Below are 19,943 nucleotides of genomic sequence, written 5' to 3'. Positions count from 1 at the left end.
TAATTGCAGTTCATGTTTTAGATCAAGATATATGTTGTACATACATTAAAAAATGATTCCATGAAGAAACGAGGTAATAATCACCTAAAGTTCAACACTTGTGTTAAAATTATTTGTCAACTGGTGGCACAGATAGGTCTTTAAACTTTTACGGAAGGCGAGAGGGGTGGGGGCAGTGTGAATCTCTGGGGGGAGCTGATTCCAAGGGGCCAGGGCCCCCAGAGAGAAGAGTCTTCCCCTAGGTTCCACGAAACAACATTGTCTAGTTGACAGGACCTGGAAGCTGACTCTGTGGGACCTAACCAATCCCTGGGACACATGTGGCAGGAGGTGGTCGCACAAGTAATCTGGTGCGATGTCATGTAGAGCTTTATAAGTCATAACCAACACTTTGAATTGCATCCGGAAACCAATCGGCAGTCAATGCAGTCTGCGGAGTGCTGGAGAAACATGGGCATGCCTTAGGAGGCCCATGGCTGCTTGCACAGCTACATTCTGCATGATTTGCAGTTTCCGAACACTCTTCAAAGGTAGCCCTAAGGTAGAGAGCATTGCAGTAGTCAAACCTCAAGGGGATAAGGGCATGAGTGACTGTGAATACAATTTACACTTATTAAACCATAGGTGCTATTTAGATCACTACTTAATTTAAAGAAACCTTTTATAAATTACACTGACTATTATACAAATAATATGGTCACTTTATTGCTTATTCTTAAGTCAATATTATTTATTAACATATGGCATATAACCCAAAAAGAGATCTGCAGTAGCTCTGTTTCTTACTTCACTCCTGAAGGGCAAGGTGGGAAATGCATATCTTTTCATTTACCATCCACATTTTTATTTTCAGGCAAGGAAGCAAGGTATAAAATTCATTACTCATTTCACATATTATGATTTTTTTTTTTGTATAAAAACTAAACTTGGAAAAACAAAGTGCCAGTTTTCCAATGCATCTTCACACATGAAAAAAAGTGCAATGGAGTGAAGAGAGAAGACAATAAAGAGTCATATAAGCTTGTCAAATGACTTGAACGTCATCTTGAAAAAATATTGTTGTACATACGGACAATTGTTTTTTGAACAGACAAAAGATAAAATGAAGGACAGGATACTAAAATGTGAATGAAACAATAGGATGAGAAGAATCCTTTGTTAATTTTTATTAAATTTATTAAATAAATATTACATCCAGCATAATACTGGATAGTAACATGAGAATAAGAAAAAATCTAAATAAAGCAAAATAATTAAATAATATTTGACTACATGAATGTAATGCACAATATTGCTTAATGAACTTTATATTAGATAATAGAAACTCTTTTTAAATTTTAATCCATGTTTGGAATATTATACAGTTTTAGTTCAAGATTACAAATATTACCTTTATAAACAAATTTTTTTGCTGTTGTTTAAAAAAATGAAGCAATAATTCCTACATATGAAAAAATATTCACTTATGAAATTAATTTAAGATAAAATGCATTTATCAGCAAATTATCATGATACATGATAACAAGATATCAAATTATTTTTTTCTGTGTCATCCTGAACAGTAGCGGAAACATATCACAAAATATTTTTATATCAAACTTTTATTGCATATGAATGTGTGAAAATATTAATAGCATTCACTATGCAACAACAAAACAACAAAACTAACCCATTCCTTAATTATAATTCACTAGTTAAAATTTAGAAACAATATAAATTAAAATGTCACAAAAGCAAAAAAGAAAAAAACACATAGCAATAATTATATAGAAAAGACATACAGTAGAACCACTGGTCACGAAAGCTTCTGACCGTGAACAAATCGGGTTCCGACCAAAAAATTCACATTTTTTTTTCCCCGTGGCCGATTTCCCCATCCATGCAATTTTTCTTTGTAAACACCAAATTTCCAAAATTAGGTTTGGGTCATGACCAAATCAGTTTGTCACCAAAGTTATGGAACAAATTGTGGCTGTCAGCAGAGGTTCTACTGTAATTAGATTTTTCCTCCTTTGGTCCCATAATTGATACAAACCTAATTAATGTCTTGCTTCATTTAAAAAGGAAAATAGAATTGGGAATGAAGGTTGAAGTCTATGTTTGTAGTAAAGAACAAAAATAGTTACTCTAGTTCTCAAAAAAAAAAACCAACCCTCACCCTTTAGTATGTTACTTTGAGGCTGATAGCTAATCATTCCATAATATTTTAATTCTAATTTCAGTACATTATGGATGTAGTTGAGATGTAATTACTGTAACGAACTTTTCTTGCTTCACAAGAACTTTGAAGTTAGGGTATCAGTTTGCATAAAGATTCCCAGGGAGACATTTGATTCATCTTGTTAGACTGATGAGAAACTATTTGTGAGCAGTCTTGTTTAGATCAGTACTACAGAACATCAAGTCAATCACTTTGTCTAATTCAAATATTTATGCAGTTCTACTGATGTTATCTTTTGAAGCATTGCTTCATATCATAATTTTCTTTCCAGTATAGGATGAGGCATGATATGTCTACTGTAAATTGGAATCTCAGCTTTCCCTAGTTGAATGATACTGGCTATATTGAGCATAATTAGTATCATTGAGTATCTATTTTGAATGGGGTTGTACGTTCCATGGACAAGCAGTTTCACACATTGGGGGTCCACCTAGGTCCTTGGCTGTCACTGGATTTGAAGATGATGTCTATGATAATTACCATACTTCTCATGTGACATAAAATGAGTCAGATTTTATATATTTATCTAAATTACCGCAACACATTACACATAGACTATCCTTGAAAACTTGTTTAGAAGCTGCAGTTGGTACAAGAGTAGCAGCCAGGATGTTAACCAATATAAGCTTTTCTAATCATATTATTCTAAAAATCTATGCTTGCCACTTGCCTATTAGGCAAAATTTAAATTGTTTGTAATTTCCTTTATAATCCTAAATTGTTTAAGATTATCAAAAGAATCTTATTTCTGTTACTTAACTGAGTGGCTACTAAAATGTCCAGGAAATTAACTTTGTATTTGTATTTGGCCTCTAATTTTTCAGTGTTTAGAAAAATGTGTAAAGACACAACTTTTGCCATAATTTAAATTCATAAATTAATTTAGAAACTACAGTATGTTGTTGTTAATTTTAATTAATATTGTTAGAAATCTTTAATACTATCTAGGGTAGAAAACTGAATAAATAAAATAATTAAATTAAATAAAATGTAATTTAAAATATATTTCTGGGCTAAGCAAAGTATCATTTAAAGTGATGGGCGAACTGAACTCGCACAATTTGGGTCCATACCAAATTTTGTGGTGTTCGGTATGCCGAACACGAACCTGAAATTTTTTGAAACTTCGGGTAAAGTTTGGGGTCGTGTTCAGCATTCGGAGCTTTGACGTCACCGGCAGGTTGCTAGGGACGCCAAGGTGACCACTTCCTGGATTCCATGGAATCCAGGAAGTGATCACCTTGGCGTCCTTAGCAACCTGCCGGTGACATCAAAGCTCCGCCCCCGGAATCTCTTCGTGGGAGGGATTCCCCAGCTCCTTCAAAGGGAGGTCTTCACGTAAAAATAAACATTTATTTTTACGAAAAAGGATGCCACAGCAGCGCTGCAAGCAAAGGGATGTCCTTTCACGTAAAAATAAACATGTCCGAACTTGCCGAACCCGAACAGCGTTGGGTTTGCCCATCACTAATCATTTATATTAACAATAGCATTTTGTGTTGCTATTGCTAGATAGTCTTCCCAATTGGTACAAAGAGATAAAAAATTAGAAATATGAAGGCTCTTATTTTCTTTCAAACTTGTATAGAAAAACAAAGCTTTACCTATCTGCATCCACTGTCACATCATGAATTCCTCTTTGAATGACATCTCGAGAGGCAGCTATGTCGGGAATTCGATTCAAGCTTCTTGTGTATAAATTGAGCCCTCCATCGGTCATGTAACTAAAAGTGAAGATATAAAAATGAATTAGTAGGAAAGACTAACACTTACAGACATTTTTGTTATGCTGTACAGTGCAACTATTATTGATATGAATTAAAGGTAATATTTTTATAGCTTGCATCTTATACTCTAAGGATATGTAATCTTAATCAGAGTAAACCTTGTTAAATCAAATGATAAAATAACATCTCTATAATTAATATCCCTTATTAATTTAAATATTCTAATCACAATTACTTTCCCTGGGTCATAACCTAACAGTAATATATATGTTATTTCCCTCTCTGTCTTTCTCTTTCTCTCTCTTTCTCTCTCTCTCTCTCTGTGACCTTGGAGATCTTCTAGCTGAACCCCCTACTCAAATAGGAGACCCTAATAGCATTTCAGACCAGTCTTTTCTTAAAACCCTCCAGTGATGAAGCACCTACAATATTTGAAGGCAAACTGTTCCACTGGTTAATTGTCCTCGTTTCTCCTTAATTCCAGGTTGCTTCTCTTCCTGAGTAATTTCCATCCATTGTTTCTTGTCTTTCCTTTTGGTGCTTTGGAAATTGACCCCTTCTTCTTTGTGGCAACCCCTCAAATACTGGAATACTGCTATCATTTTCTCCCAGTACTTTTTTCTCTAGACTGGACACACTGAATTACTGCAACCATTCATCATATATTTTTGTCTCTAGGCCCTTAATCTTTTTGGCACTTTTTTCCAAAGTCTCAACATTTTTGTAATCTGGTGACCAAAACTGGATGCGGCATTCAAGGTGAGGTCTTACTAGGGATTTATAAAGTGGTACAAATACTTCATATGATTTTGATTCTATGCTTCTGCTTATACAACCAAGGATTTTATTAGCTTTCATGGCTGCTGCCACAAACTGTTGAGTCATGTTTAAGTGATTGTCCACTAGGACTCCAGGGTCTCTCTTACAGTTACTGTTTTAGAGCCACATTTCGCCTAATTTGTACTAGTACCTATTGTGAGTGGTCCAAATCTGGCTCAGCTGGTAACGGATTTCGAGGACCAGGAAATAGATGAGTATTGGCATTGCAGGCTAGTGCTTTTGCCATCTGAGTCTGAGAGCGAGAGTGAAAGGGAATTGGAGACTGAGGAACCACCAGAGACTGTACCACCCCCCAGTTATTGGACTTAGTGAGTCAAAGGACATTGGAGAAATAGAGGAGGAACAAGACCCCCTGTTAGATGAAAGAGGAGAATGTGGTCTAGACAGGAATATATGAAAAGAAGGGGTTCCTGGCGTTAATAGATCTATGAGACACTTGGCCACGCCTTGCCAACTTTCCTCATCACGGCTGCTAGAGAATTGGAGCTGAGAGGATTTTCTGAGTTCAAATCCTTTCCCTTCATGCCTGCGTGATGCTTTACACCTTTTTGCTGAACCATAATTTTGATCAAGTTGCCAGAAAAACTTCAAGGACTAAGATTTATAGCCATCTGGCTCGCAGCCCAGGTTCTCTTATCTACAGAGAGAAGCTGCCAGCATGACATTCCTTAGAAATAACAAGTGGATTGTATGATTTGCTTTACCAATAGATTTTGCTTATGATCAAAATTGGAACAACATTTGTGTCTCTTTATTTCTGACTGGTGCTGGGCCCAGACAGAACAATACCTTTTGTTTTTCCTATTTAAGTGTAAAACCTTGCTTTTCTCCACATTAAATGTCATGTTGCTGGATAGGGCTCATTGTTGGTATGTCAAGATCATTTTGAATTGTAAGCTTGTTTTTTGGAGGTGTCTATTCCTGTCAGTTTAGTGTTGTTCTGTCTGGGTCACTCCGGAAGCTATGACCAACCCAAAAAGATAAGCCAGACACATCGGTTGAATCCAAACACAGTTTTATAATGGTAAAGAGAAAAGAAGCCAACAGAAAATGTCCTTACAAGTCAGGAAAACACTGGAACTCCAAATAGATACATGAAGGCAATTGTTCATACAAAAACACAGGATCCTTGATGACAAACGAGGCTGTTGCTAACAGGCACAAACCTCCCACGGGTCTTCAAGACTGCTGGGCCACGAGCCAGGAACAAAACACTGAGAGAGAAGGCAGATAACTCCAACTCCACTTTGATAACACTCCAGGCTGCTGGAACGGTTCTCATGCCTTATAAACCCTTCCCTGCTAATGAGGACCACACCCAAGCCCTGGTATTCCTCATTCAATGCGGATAATATCTATTCAGTTGATTCCTCCTTTGATCTATGCGTCTCTGTCGCATACTAATGATAGCTTGTGCTTCATCATCCAATGACTCCAAAGACTCCAAGCTACTTGCTTGAGAGAGCCCCTCCCCAGGGCTCCCAGGCCTTTCTGCCTCGTCACTTTCCTCACTGTAATGTCCCCTGTCTGGCTGCCAAGAACTCTCCTCTTCGCTCTCAGCCTCCCCCGGGCATGGAGCCATCAGAGACGCAGCTGGTCTTTGATCTGACTCAGGCTGAACCACAACAAGTGTCATCTGTAAATTTGATGAGTTTCCTTCTATTTAAATTCTCTCTCTCCCTCTCCCTGCGGAAATTTTCATATTGGTATCTCAGATTGCCAATAATAACCCTCTTCTTTATTTTCTAGTTACACACAAAAGACATATTTAAGATTTGATACTGCATTGTCTTCCTGACTAAAATGGGCTTATGAACAAAACTGATGCATTTCAGAGGATACATGCATATGTTATCATACTTCCTGCAAGGGTAGGAGAGGATAGAATTATGGCTCCAGTACGTATCCTCTTTCTACCAACTGTGGGCAGTACATAAAATATATTCCTAGTGAATTTACCACTAGGTAAATTATCTGCACGGTCACAATGATATAGAATTAGCTAGAATTCTAATCTGATGCCAATATAACCTCACATTTTAAACCTCAGGCAAAATAGTCAAGGTTTATTAGCCCATATCTTATTTACTTTTCAATCTTTTTAATTACTGTTGTATCTGTGAACAGTTCAAAACCTAGACATTGCTTAAAAACAAACTGGGAACAAACCAAGATATTAGATATAAACCAAGTGTATTTCACATATCATGCATTTGCAATCAGTAAACAAAAAATAAACGGTGATTTCAAACATTGGTTTACTAGCCTACAGTAAGCTATTATTCATTCGTTTTTTTACACCAGATCAATGAAAAGCTCATTTTTTCTTAGTTCCATTTATTAGATATTTCAGAGGAACTCCTACATGCGATGAACATATTTTGAAGCAACTGTATGCCTAATATGAATTCTACAAGAAATGTGCAGGCTGTTTTGTAAGTTGAAATATATTTGGGATTTAGTGAGGGTGGGTAAAACTATTGCAGCTTCATTTTAAAAGAATTAAAAATAAAGAAAAAGAAGGTGAAAATCATATTTAAGAGTTCAAGGTACTTTAGTCTCAGGTGGTTAAATTTTTAGTTGAGAGGCTACACATATGAAATAGAGTATTCTCTTATATTAATTCTTAATTATTCCTGGATGGTTGTCCTCAAGGTTTAAAGTAATTAAAGCAGGAATGAAAGAGATAAGGTTTGGCATGCTTGGGTGAAGCATGTATTTTTAGTGCTTATTAGCCTTTTTCCTTATTTAATATAAAATGGAAACAGTACTTTAAAAATATTTTAGCTAAGAGCACTGCCATTTCGATCATTTCTATTCAAGAAAGGCAACCTAATTTATTTTCTCTTTCGATAAACCAATTAATACATTTTTGCACTTTTAGTCAAGGGTTACTAGCAGTAAAGTATTCAACAAAAATCAGCAATCAACCTTCTTATTCAAGCTTTCACTTTTATTAACATTTTCAATATGTTTATGCTTTTAATGCCAAGAATGGCACCTTTTGTGTGTGAAAGGCTAGTAGAACAATGATTTTCCTCCCTTTTCAGTCTCAACCCCAAGAATACAGATATAACACCAGACAGCATCTACTACTCCCTTTTACAATACATGATAAATAGTGGAATATAAATCTAAAACTAAATACTTGTCTAGATTGAACATATCAGTCTTAGGGTAAAGTAACATAGAATAGAATAGAATTCTTTATTGGCCAAGTGTGATTGGACACACAAGGAATTTGTCTTGGTGCATATGCTCTCAGTGTACATAAAAGAAAAAGATACATTTGTCACAAATCATGTGGTACAACACTCAATGATTGTCATACGGGTCAAATAAGCAATGAAGAAACAATCAATATTAATAAAATTAATAATTAGGAACAATTTACAGTCATACAGTCCTAAGTAGGAGGAAAAGGATGATAGGAATGATGAGAAAAAAACTAGTAGAAATAGAAGTGTAGACTTAGTAAAATGTTTGACAGTGTTGAGGGATGGCATTCGGGAAAAAACTGTTCTTGTGTCTAGTTGTCTTGGTGTGCAGTGCTCTGTAGTGATGTTTTGAGGGTAGGAGTTGGAACAGTTTGTGTCCAGGATGCGAGGGGTCAGTAAATATTTTCACCGCCCTCTTTTTGACTTGTGTAGTATACAGGTTCTCAATGGAAGGCAGGTTGGCACCAATTGTTTTTTCTGCAGTTCTGATTATTCTCTGAAGTCTGTGTTGGTCTTGTTGGGTTGCAGAACCAAACCAGACAGTTATAGAGGTGCAGATGACAGACTCAATGATTCCTCTGTAGAACTGTATCAGCAGCACCTTGGGCAGTTTTAGCTTCCTGAGCTGGCGCAGAAAGAACATTCTTTGTTGTGCTTTTTTGATGATGTTTTTGATGTTAGGTGACCATTTTAGATATGATAAAACCTAGAAACTTGAAACTCTCTACTGTTGATACTGTGTTGTCTAGTATTGTTAGAGGTGGAAGGATGGAAGGGTTTCTACTAAAGTCTACCACCATTTCTATGGTTTTGAGTGTGTTCAGTTCTAGATTGTTCCGGTCACACCAGAAGGATATTTGTTGAACCTCCCGTCTGTATGTGGATTCATCATTGTCTCGAATGAGTCTGATCACTGTTGCATTGTCTGCAAAGTTCTGTAGTTTAATTGATGGATCATTTGAGATGCAGTCATTAGTCTATAGAGAGAAGAGAAGTGGTGAGAGTACATAGCCTTGGGGGGGGGGGTGTCTGTGATAATTGTACATGCATCTGATGTGATTTTTCCTAGCTTCACCTGCTGTTTCCTGTCTGTTAGGAAGCTTGTGATCCACTTACAAGTGTGTTCAGGTACCGCTAGCTGATTTAGTTTGGTTAGGAGAATGTCCAGTATGATGATGTTGAATGCTGAACTGAAGTCTACAAAGAGGACCCTAGCGTAGGTCATGGGACAGTCAAGATGTTTATGTTTATTAATAGAGTTGAAAGGGACCGTTAGGTCATCGAGTCCAACCCCCTGCCTGAGCAGGAAACCCTACAGCACCCCAGCCAAATGGAAGTCCAATCTCCTCTTGAAGGTGTCCAGAGTTGGGGAGTTCACCACCTCCCCTGGCAGGCAGTTCCATTGGTTGATCACTCTGACCGTCAGGAAGTTCTTCCTTATTTCCAGGTTGAATCTCTCCTTGGTCAGCTTCCAACCATTGTTCCTCGTCCGGCCCTCTGGTGCCCTGGGGAATAAAGAGACCCCCTCCTCACCGTGGCAACCCCTCAAGTATCTGTAAACTGCTATCATGTCCCCTCTAGACCTTCTTTTTTCTAGGCTGTCCATGCCCAGTTCTCTCAATCTCTCTTCGTAAGTCTTGGTTTCGAGTCCCCTAATCATTTTGGTTGCTCTTTTTTGCACCTTCTCCAGAGTTTCGATGTCTTTTTTGTAGTGAGGTGACCAAAATTGGATGCAGTACTCCAGGTGGGGTCTGACCAGGGCGTAGTAGAGTGGTATTAGTACTTCCCTGGTCTTGGAGCGTATTCCTCTGTTGATGCAGCTTAGGATTGAGTTGGCTTTTTTGGCTGCTGCTGCACATTGCTGACTCATGTTTAGTTGATTGTCCACCAAGACTCCAAGATCTCTTTCGCAGTCACTACTGCTGAGTGGGATATCTCCCAGGCTGTATGTATGTCTAGGGTTCTTTTTGCCGAGGTGGAGGACTCTGCATTTGTCGGCGTTGAACCTCATTTTGTTGGTATGGGCCCACTGTGATAGTCTGTCTAGGTCTTCTTGTACTCTGAGCCTGTCCTCAAGGGTGTTAGCTACCTCCGCCAGCTTGGTGTCATCTGCAAATTTTATTAGTTCCCCTTTTATTCCCTCGTCCAGGTCGTTGATGAAGATGTTAAAGAGTACAGGACCCAGGACAGAGCCCTGTGGTACTCCACTGTCTACTTTTTTCCATGTGGATTTGGTGCCGTTGAGGACAACTCGTTGGGTGCGGTTGGTCAGCCAACTGTTTATCCATCTACATGTGTAGTAATCTACTCCATTTTTTTCTAGTTTGAGGATTAGGAGATTGTGGTCAACTTTATCAAAAGCCTTACTGAAGTCCAAGTATATGAGGTCCACTGAGTTGCGTTGGTCAACTGACTTGGTTATGGTGTTGAAAAATGATATGAGATTGGTTTGGCATGATTTGTTTCTGATGAATCCGTGCTGGCTATTGGATATGATCTTGTTTGTTTCTAGGAAGTGGGTAAGTTGTTTTTTGATTATTTTCTCCAGTATTTTTCCAGGTATAGAGGTCAGACTGATTGGTCTGTAGTTACCTGGGTCGGTCTTTTTGCCTTTTTTGTGGATGGGGACTACGTCAGCTCGCTTCCAGTCTTCCGGTAGGTCTCCAGTGATCCAGGATATTTGGTAGATGAGGAGGAGTGGTTCCGCTATGGTGTCTGCCAATTCTTTTAGGACTTTGGGGTGAAGTCCTTCTGGCCCTGGTGATTTGTATTCGTTGAGTTCCCTCAGGTAGTCCCTCACTGTGCTTTTGTCTATGTTGAGTTCGGTTCTGGGGCAGTTTGTTGCAGTTAAATTGCAGATTGGTTAGAGGGAGGTTCCCTTTTGTGTGAAGACTGATGCAAAGTAGGCGTTGAGTAGCTGTGCTTGGTCATTGCTGTCTGTGATTTCTCTACCCTCTTCGTTTTTTAGTGTGACGATTGTTTCTTTGATTTTCTTCTTATTGTTGATGTGTTGGAAGAATCTTTTTTTGTTGTCTTTGACTTCCGCTGCAAGGTGTTGTTCATATTGTGCCTTTGCTGTTTTTATTTTTTGTTTGCAGGAACTGGCTGTTTGCTGATATTCCGCTTTGGTTATGAGTCCTTCTTTCCATTGTTTGTGCTTAGCTTTTTTTCCTTTTATGTCATCTGCGAGGGCTTTGTTTAGCCATGCAGGTTTAGTTTTGGTTTTCCCGTTTTTCCTTTTCATGGGGATTGCATTGTTTTGGGCATCTATGATGCTGTTTTTTAGGATCACCCAGGCTTCCTGAGTGGTTTTTCCTTCTAAGAGTTCGTTCCAGGAGCATTGTTCAAGGTTCGCTCTGAGCTTGTTAAAGTCCGCTTTTCTGAAGTCTGGGACTGTGGTGGTGTTGGGTATAGTAGCTAGTGATTGCACTATGTTGAATTTGAGGATGACGTGGTCGCTCTCTCCCAGTTTCCCTTCTTCTTCTGTTCCCTCTATTGTTTCTTCCCTGTTTGTTAGTATTAGGTCTAATATAGCATTCCCTCTGGTTCCTGTTTCAACTTTTTGGGTTAGAAAGTTGTCAGCTAGACTGGAAAGAAATTTGGCAGACTTTCCGCTTGGTGCTGAGTTAGTTTTCCAGTTGATGTCTGGGTAGTTGAAGTCCCCCATTATTGTCGTGCTGTGTTTGTTGCATATGTCTGTTAGTTGGCATGTGAAGAGGTCGTCCATTGTGTCTGTTTGATTGGGTGGTCTGTAGTATACTCCAATTGTGGTGTTGCTCTTTTTTTCTTTTATGTTGACCCATATGATTTCTAGGGGGTTATCATCTTTGGTTGGATGTAGTTCTGTGGCAGTGTAGTGGTCTTTGATGTATAGTGCAACACCTCCTCCTTTCTTGTTTGACCTGTTCTTCTTGAAGAGGTTGTAACCCATTATCTGTGTGTTCCAGGCGTGTGTTTCGTCCCACCAGGTTTCTGTGATTCCAATTAGATTGTATTGGCCCTCGTGTATTAATAATTCCAGTTCATCCTGTTTGTTTCCCAAGCTTTGTGCATTCGTGTACAGGCATTTTAGATGTTTGTGTTTGTTTGCAGGTAGAAATTTTTTATTCTCAGGTTTGTTTGTAGGCTTGTCCCGTTCCCCTTCCTTGTTTTGTTCAGTGTTTTGCTGTATAGTTTGGTCACCCTCCCCTCTCAGAGCTAGTTTAAAGCCCTCCTGATGAGTTGGGCTAGTCGGTTGCCTAGGAGGTTCTTCCCCGCTCTAGTGAGGTGTAGCCCGTCACTTGCTAGAAGCCCTTCTTGGAGATAGTGCAGGCCATGGTCGAGGAAGCCGAAGTTCTTATGGCGACACCATCCTTTAAGCCAGTGATTTATCTGCGGGATTTTGCGTTCTCTGGTGGGGTGTCGTCCTCTAGTGGGGAGGATGGAAGAAAAAACAACCTGAGCACCTGTTTTTCTGATTGTGTTGCCCAAGTGGTCATAGTCTTTCATAATTTGGTTCATGTCTTTCCCTGTGTCGTTGGTTCCTGCATGAATCACCAATAGTGGGTAGTAGTCCGTGGGTTTGAGTATTTTGGTGAGGTTTTCAGTTATGTCAGAGATTTTAGCTCCAGGGAGGCAGCACACCTCTCTAGATTGGTTGTCTGGTCTGCAGATGGGAGGCTCAGTTTCCCTGAGGATTGAGTCTCCAATTACCAGTACTCTCCTTTTCTTTTTGGCTGGCTTGGGGTGAGGGAGGTTAGCTTCTGTTGTTGAGGCTTTTGGTGGAGTTGTGTTGTGCTTGGTTCTTGGTGGTTCTTTGTCAGATGTTTGCAGGTTTTCTTGTCCCGAGAGTACTGAGTATTTGTTGCTTGTAGGCAGTGGGGTTGGGAGGAGGAGGGTTGGAGTTGGTGGAGGCTTGTTTTTTCGTCTTAGGGTGATGTGTGTCCAGCTATTTACTGCTTCTGGGGCGTGGATTCGGCTTAGCTCCTCTGGGGTGTTGGTTTTGTTGGGAGTCTGATGGATTTTCTCATTGTGATGTTGGTGCTTCAGGGTTGTTAGGTTTTTCTCTAGGTTTTCGATTTTTTCCTCAAGTAGCTGGATGAGTTTGCATTTGTTGCAGGTAAAGTTTTGGAGGTTTGAGGGGAGGAGTGAGTACATGGAGCACAAACTGCAGCACACCATGGATTCAGTTCCGTCTTCATCTATGCTTGTTCGGGGAGTGACTTCTGTGAGCATGGTTGGTGTATCTTCTCTCTCTCTCTCTGTGTTGTTCTTTATGTGTGTGGTAGGTTGCAGGGTGGGTGCGGGAGAGTGCAGAGGTGACATGTCTGCTCTTGTTGCTGGGTTGGTGATTTCCTCTGCTTCCCTGGTCAGCAACCCCCGGTGTTCTTTTGCCTTGCGGTGAGCTTTTAGCTTCTTCCCAGCATGCACCAGGAGTATGCAAATTACCCCCTGAAGCTCAGATTCCTGGGTGGTGAGTTCCTCTGCTTCCCTGGTCAGCAAACCCGGTGTTCTTTTGCCTCGCGGTGAGCTTTTAGCTTCTTCCCAGCATGCACCAGGAGTATGCAAATTACCCCCTGAAGCTCGGATTGAAGGATGCAGTGTAGAGCCATATTAACAGCATCATCTGTTGATCTATTTTCTTGGTATGCAAATTGCAGGGGGGTCTAACAGTGGATCTGTGATGGTTTTCAAGTGGAACATCACTAGCCTTTCAAAGGTTTTCATAACTACAGATGTTAGAACAACTGGTCTGTAGTCATTCAGTTCCTTGATGGAGGGCTTCTTTGGCACTGGGATGATAGTAGAGCATTTGAAGCAGGAAGGAACATAGCACAACTCTAGTGATTTGTTGAAGAGTTGGGTGAAGATGGGGGCCAATTGGTCAGCACAGACGCTTAAGCAAGAAGTTGTTATCTTATCTTTTCCAGGCCTCTGTCTGTGAAATAGATCTTTCACTTCCTTTTCTGTGTTCACTAGGGGTTATAAACCCAATGGAATGGGTTCAGTTGTAAAAGATTTGGCTGTTGTTGGTGTGTCTGGGATGGAGGTTGTGCAGATAGGTGGTTGTGGTTTCTTTTCAAACCTGCAGTAGAACACATTCAGTTCATCTGCCAGTTACTGATCTCCTTCAGCTGGGAAAGGTGGTTTGCTGGAACCTGTGATGTTTTTGAGAGTTTTCCACACGTTTCCTGGTTCATTTGTTGAAAATTGATTCTTTAGCTTTTCAGAATAGTTCCTTTTTGCTGCTCTGATCTCCCTTGTTAATATATTTCTGGCCTGATTTTACAGCATTCTATTACCTTTTCTGTAGGCTTCCTCTTGGGAATGACGTAACTGCTTGAGTTTGGCTGTGAACCAAGATTTATTGTTACTGATATTTGCAAGTTCCTGGTTGGTACACACAGGTCCTCACAGAGGCTGACATATGATGTTACAGTATCTGTGAGTTCATCTAGGTCTGCAGAGGTGTCTTTAAAAATATTCCAGTCTGTGCAGTCAAAGCAAGCCTGTAGCTTTAACTTTGCTTCTTCAGTCCATGTCCTCACTGATTTAATTGTTGGTTTTGTGGCTTTAAATCTTTGTTTCTAAGCAGGTACAAGGTGAATCCTGCAATGATTAGAGTGGCCCACAGCTGCTCTTGGTAAGGTATAATTGTATAATTGCAAAAACAATTATAGAAGAAAATAACAAGTTTTACATATTAATTTTTTAAGAATTCATCTACAGCAAAACCATCTACAAAGTCTGAGAGGAAAGTAAGTATTTGTATAATTCACACATAAAAAAACACAGCACTCTCCCCACTATTTATTAAATCTCATTAAAGCAGCCTTCCTTTTCTCAAACTTCTACTGTATTCTGAAAATAAGGTGTGGCTTATTTTCAGATTTATCTTTGACAACAGGGTTTACTTAAATGAAATACAAGGGGCTGTGATTGTACAAAGGATGAATCTTTTTGGAAACATTAGTCTTAGTAGTGTGATGACATGCACATACATAAGCCACACTTTGTAAACAAAGTGTTCATCCTTTATAAATATTTATGCAAAAATAGTTAATATCCACCAAGAATTCAAAGCACATTTAATACAAAAGTTTTGACAGCTGAGTGCATATATTTGTATCTCCTCCTGTGTTAAAGCTCAAGATCCTCAGAAGCCAGTGCATACCCAGTGATCTGGAGGTGTAGCTTGCCTGTATTTGCCCCTATTAGCTGTTTAACCATTTCATTAATGTACTAAATGTCAAAACAGAGCTTGGAATCAATGAACAAAACAAATATAACTCAGTTCTCAGCTGGTCTACTTAGAAATAAATTGGATTTAAATATGATTTACAGTGTTTAGATTTCAGCTTTGAATCAATCCAGACTATATATCAATCCAGACTATATCCAAACTCTTTCTGCTAAATCCTGGAGTTTCCTAGAGTTGTTCAAAGATTTCTGAAGACTTAAACAATTATTTGAAAGCTGATTGGCCCAATCTGAACTGTCACATAATTTTGGTTCAAACAGACCATAAAAGTACATGCTTAGAATTGTATTTTATATTCCAAGATAAGGAAGAACATTACAGCATTATGAGATGACAAAATTATATTCCAAGTGAAGAAACTATGAACTTGCTGCAACTTCACTATTGAAAGTCTTTAAAAAATCATAAATGTTGCTATTGAGTCCATGACCAATTTAATTAATTTTATTATGATTATTTAACTTTTTGAAAGACTTGGTAGTCATATGCAAATGACTATAAATCAGGATATGCAAAACAGATCAGTTAGTCTATAACTTATCTGTTTTGCATATCCTGATTTATAGAAATATTTGAGCCATCATACCAAAGTGGTCACGAAAAAACATATTACACCAGCAACTATTATTTTTATCCTATTAATATAAATGTTCTCCTTTATCCCTTTTTCAAACCAATGGTCCTCCCTATCCACAATGTTTGAAGGTTATGTTAACATTGAGCTCTCTCTCAATAGAGGGGAACATAAGATACCACCAGCAGTGAATTGCTACCGGTACAGTATGGTTCTATGAACTGGTAGCGGTGGTGCTGGGAGGCTCTGTCCACCTGCCCTGGATGCTTCTACACATGCACAGAAGCATTGCATGAACACATAAGAGTTAACTGGTAACAATGGAATTTAGAACCCATCACTGGACACCACCTATCTCTTGTCTACAACACAGTCCTTTCAGTAGTTTCAAGGAAACACCACCTCCATTTGCACTCTGATATAGATGGCCCTGAGTGCACTGATAAACTCCATGTGATGTCAAGAGATCTTAGGGAGAGTGCTAATGATGAATGACTGCAAAGAAATATGGTCCTTCAAAATCCCCTCCCCCCCATTCTTATCAGAACCAATCCTTCCTTCCCTTCCATCACCCTGTCCAAACTGATGAACTTTCTTGATGGGAAAAGGAAAATGTTGTCTTCTTTCTCAAGGAGAAAAACCGTACGGTTGGCTTTTGAAAAAGCACCTTTGATTCAACTATGACGTGGATGCCTGATAATCTCCACAGAAACTTACTTTCATGTTTCTCCTGTCATACCCTACTCTCACTCTTATATAAAAAAATAAGTAGAAGCACACTCTTATAGTAAGAGCAATATTTATCCCTCTTAATGGAACATATATTATCAATTTGCTATAGATATTCACATTTCTTAGAATCTTTTCCCCATATTTGGTAAACAGTTTACCAAAGATCACAAATTTATCTCCTTGCTCTAATTTTAGTTTGCAGTGAGTCACTCCAATTTCCCAGTCAAAATAACTGTCCTGATTCTTAATATCTTAACCTATTTTAATAAAAATGTACATGTATCTTTGTTAGGAACATCAAATTTCAGAAAGTACTTCACTGATTGCTGTGAAATTTTGACCCAGCATTGCATTCAAACACAGCTTTTTTGATATACTTATATTATATAGATATTATACCTGTGACAGGTAAAAATGGTGAAAAACATAGGAGGCGCATTTTGATTGGCTGGTGAAATACAGAGTGTTGCTTGGCATGGAGACTGGTGACCTACATAGCAGGCACGTTTTGATTGGCTGCTGATAATTGTTTCAACTGCCACAGGAAACTCTTCTCAGAAAATAAAGAAACCAGATTTGGCTGCAAATTGTGATGTTTGCCTCCTAAGTATTGCATGCTTGGGTGGAACCAAGAATCCTGTGAGGTAGGCCAATCTTATCATATTTTGGCAAATGGGTTGGGCCAGTCTCTTAAAGAAGGAGGGGACAGGGAGGGAGGGAGAAATTTCTCATTTTTTTTCTTTTCCAGTTAACCACAGCAAGACATGGCTGGGTACAGCTAGTTTTTAAAATAATATTCCTCATATATCAAATTAACATTTAACACAAATCAATTGCTTTTTAGAATTTAAAAACTACCTGTATATTTATTTACCCAAACAACACATTATTGCAATTATTCTTTATAATTACAATAAAGAATTTTAAAAGTACCTGTACACTTATTTACCCAAACAACACATTATTGTAATTATTCTTTATACATATATTATATGTATTTAATGCTTAATAATATATTAAGCAAATAAGATAACATCTCACAGAGGTTACATTGAGTATTATGTCCAGCAGAATTAGACAAATTGGAATAGGTTCAGAAAAAGCAATCATAAAAGTATTGGGAAATTAGTATCTACATTCTAGAAGATAGATTGAAAATACTATACAAGTTTAACTTTGATAATAACAACTCATAGAGGGGAATATGGCAGAATCTTCAAGTGTCTGAAAAACACTGGAGAAAGTGAACAAAAATTCTGTGTCATTCCAAAAAAGCCAGCCATAGAATCATGGATTTCAAAACCAGGAAAGCAGATTATAGTTGAACATTAGGAGACATATTCTAAGGCTAAACAATTTATCAAGGAGTCTTATTTCACAGAAGCAGTGGGCTCCTTTCTGTTAGGTATATATTATATTCTTTATTAGACACATCTTCAGGATATTCATTATTCCAATTTTATGTATAATCTAAATGCTAATTTTAGAAAGCATAAGATATAAAACTCAAGCCATGTCATTTAAGATTATAAATGCATAATAGTCCTGAGAGGGGCGGCATATAAATCCAAAACATAAAATGAAATGAAATGAAATGAAATGAAATGAAATGAAATGAAATGAAATAAATAAAGTAAAGTAAAATAAAAAATAAAAAAAAATAAATAAATAAATAAAAATAATAAAATAAAATAAAATAAAATAAAATAAAATAAAATAAAATAAAATAAAATAAAATAAAATAAAATAAAATAAAATAAAATAAAATAAAATAAAATAAAATAAAATAAAATAAAATAAAATAAAATAAAATAAAATAAAATAAAATAAAATAAAATAAAATAAAATAAAATAAAATAAAATAGGCTTCAAAAAGACGAGGCCTTTCTAAAAACTAACAAAGAGTGAGCCATGATCTGCATCAGAAAAATTAAACATGAAAATCATATATTTGCCACTATAAAGGAGTCTAACAAGAAAATTATTATAATCCAGCCATGAACACATTTACCATATTTTTCAGATGTTTGCCTCATTCCTTTCTATTTATTAATAGATATGTGAATTACTTTTTTAATCACAATTCTTTGTAATCTCATTTTTACCAAAAAGAAAAACTTACCCACTGTTGATGTCATCAGCTCGAAGGCTCTTCCCAAGAATGTCCCCATCACTCATGTACCCTCCAACATCAACATCAGAGGAAATGTCCAGATCATTATTTCCTTTGTCACCCATGTCAATTTGGGGGATGTTCCCAAGACGAGAGATGGCTGCACGACGAAGAGGTGTGGTGTACATGAATCGAGAAGGGTCAGTATGGATGAAGCGACTAGCACCACTGCGAGGGTACCCTCCACCCAGGGAAGGAGCATCACCTGCCTGGAGTCGAGGACTAGCTTGTCCAAGCCTCCAGGTCACTGGAGAAGATCGGCTTGTTAAGCCAGGGATGCTTCGTCCATTCACTTCAGTTGTCACAGTACTGTCAAATGTTGTTTCCAGTGTGCTGTCAAGCAAAACAAAAACTGTTGAACCATGGTGTCCATATTTCTATGCATATGGGATGAAAGGTAAACAAAGGAAAATTCTACTTTTAAATAAACATGACTCAGGGGAGAAAATAGCACCTGTTTTTAAAGATGTCACTCTAAGGCTGATACATTTTGGCAAAAAGCCAATTTGTATTCTCAGATTTAATTTTATTTATTTATTTTCAAATTTATTTATTTATTTTCCACATTTTTAGCAATAGTGGGCTTTGAGATAAAACTAATATTAATATATAAGATTTAAATAAAATAAGATGAACCTTGTAATGGAAAATAAAGCCTATTAAGTGCTCACCAAATGACATGCAGTGACAAGATGTTAGTAGAAAAGAAAAAGCACTGTAAAATAAAAGGGAGGGTTTTTAAAAAAAATCAGAGACTTCCTTGTAAAATGTAATTAATCACTCACACATATCAGTAGCTAAAATTAATATACGGTAAGTTATGTTTTCATTCCAATATGACAATAAATTAAGTATGAAATGTTTCCAATTTGTTTCAGTAAATATATTCTAAATAAAGATAAGCACAATATTCTTAATAGAATTTGGCAACTCTGGTGTCACTCAGCTGTGCCATTACCATTAACAAATACTATTTCTTTGAATGACCTACTTTCTCAATCCTTAAACAGTTTCAAGACTAAATTCAATTAAAACTATTTACTTTAACACAAGTGGCAAGATTCAAATTACAAGTAACACACAATGTTTTATTATTCAGAATGGCCTCATCTATACAGCATATATTATGGATTGGCATTGTTTAAATATGAGCAATACAAGTTGATTTTATTAGCATTTTAAAGACAATTTACATTTTATTTTCTGAAATACTGCACT

General features: G+C 37.6%; 1 protein-coding gene across 1 annotated transcript in view; it reads right to left on the bottom strand.

Annotated features, from left to right (window-relative positions):
* Window positions 1-19,943, bottom strand: part of NAV3 (neuron navigator 3) — a 491,922-nt gene that overhangs the window by 101,640 nt on the left and 370,339 nt on the right. The window contains exons 11-12 of the mRNA XM_070755761.1: window positions 18,675-19,058; window positions 3,826-3,945 (exon numbers count right to left, since the gene is read on the bottom strand). Coding sequence (XP_070611862.1) covers window positions 3,826-3,945; window positions 18,675-19,058 — 504 coding nt within the window. The remainder of the gene's footprint in view (window positions 1-3,825; window positions 3,946-18,674; window positions 19,059-19,943) is intronic.

Source organism: Erythrolamprus reginae, chromosome 6 (assembly GCF_031021105.1).
Source record: "Erythrolamprus reginae isolate rEryReg1 chromosome 6, rEryReg1.hap1, whole genome shotgun sequence".
Taxonomy (NCBI): Eukaryota; Metazoa; Chordata; class Lepidosauria; order Squamata; family Dipsadidae; genus Erythrolamprus; species Erythrolamprus reginae.
This window is presented reverse-complemented; position numbering and strand designations above follow the sequence as displayed.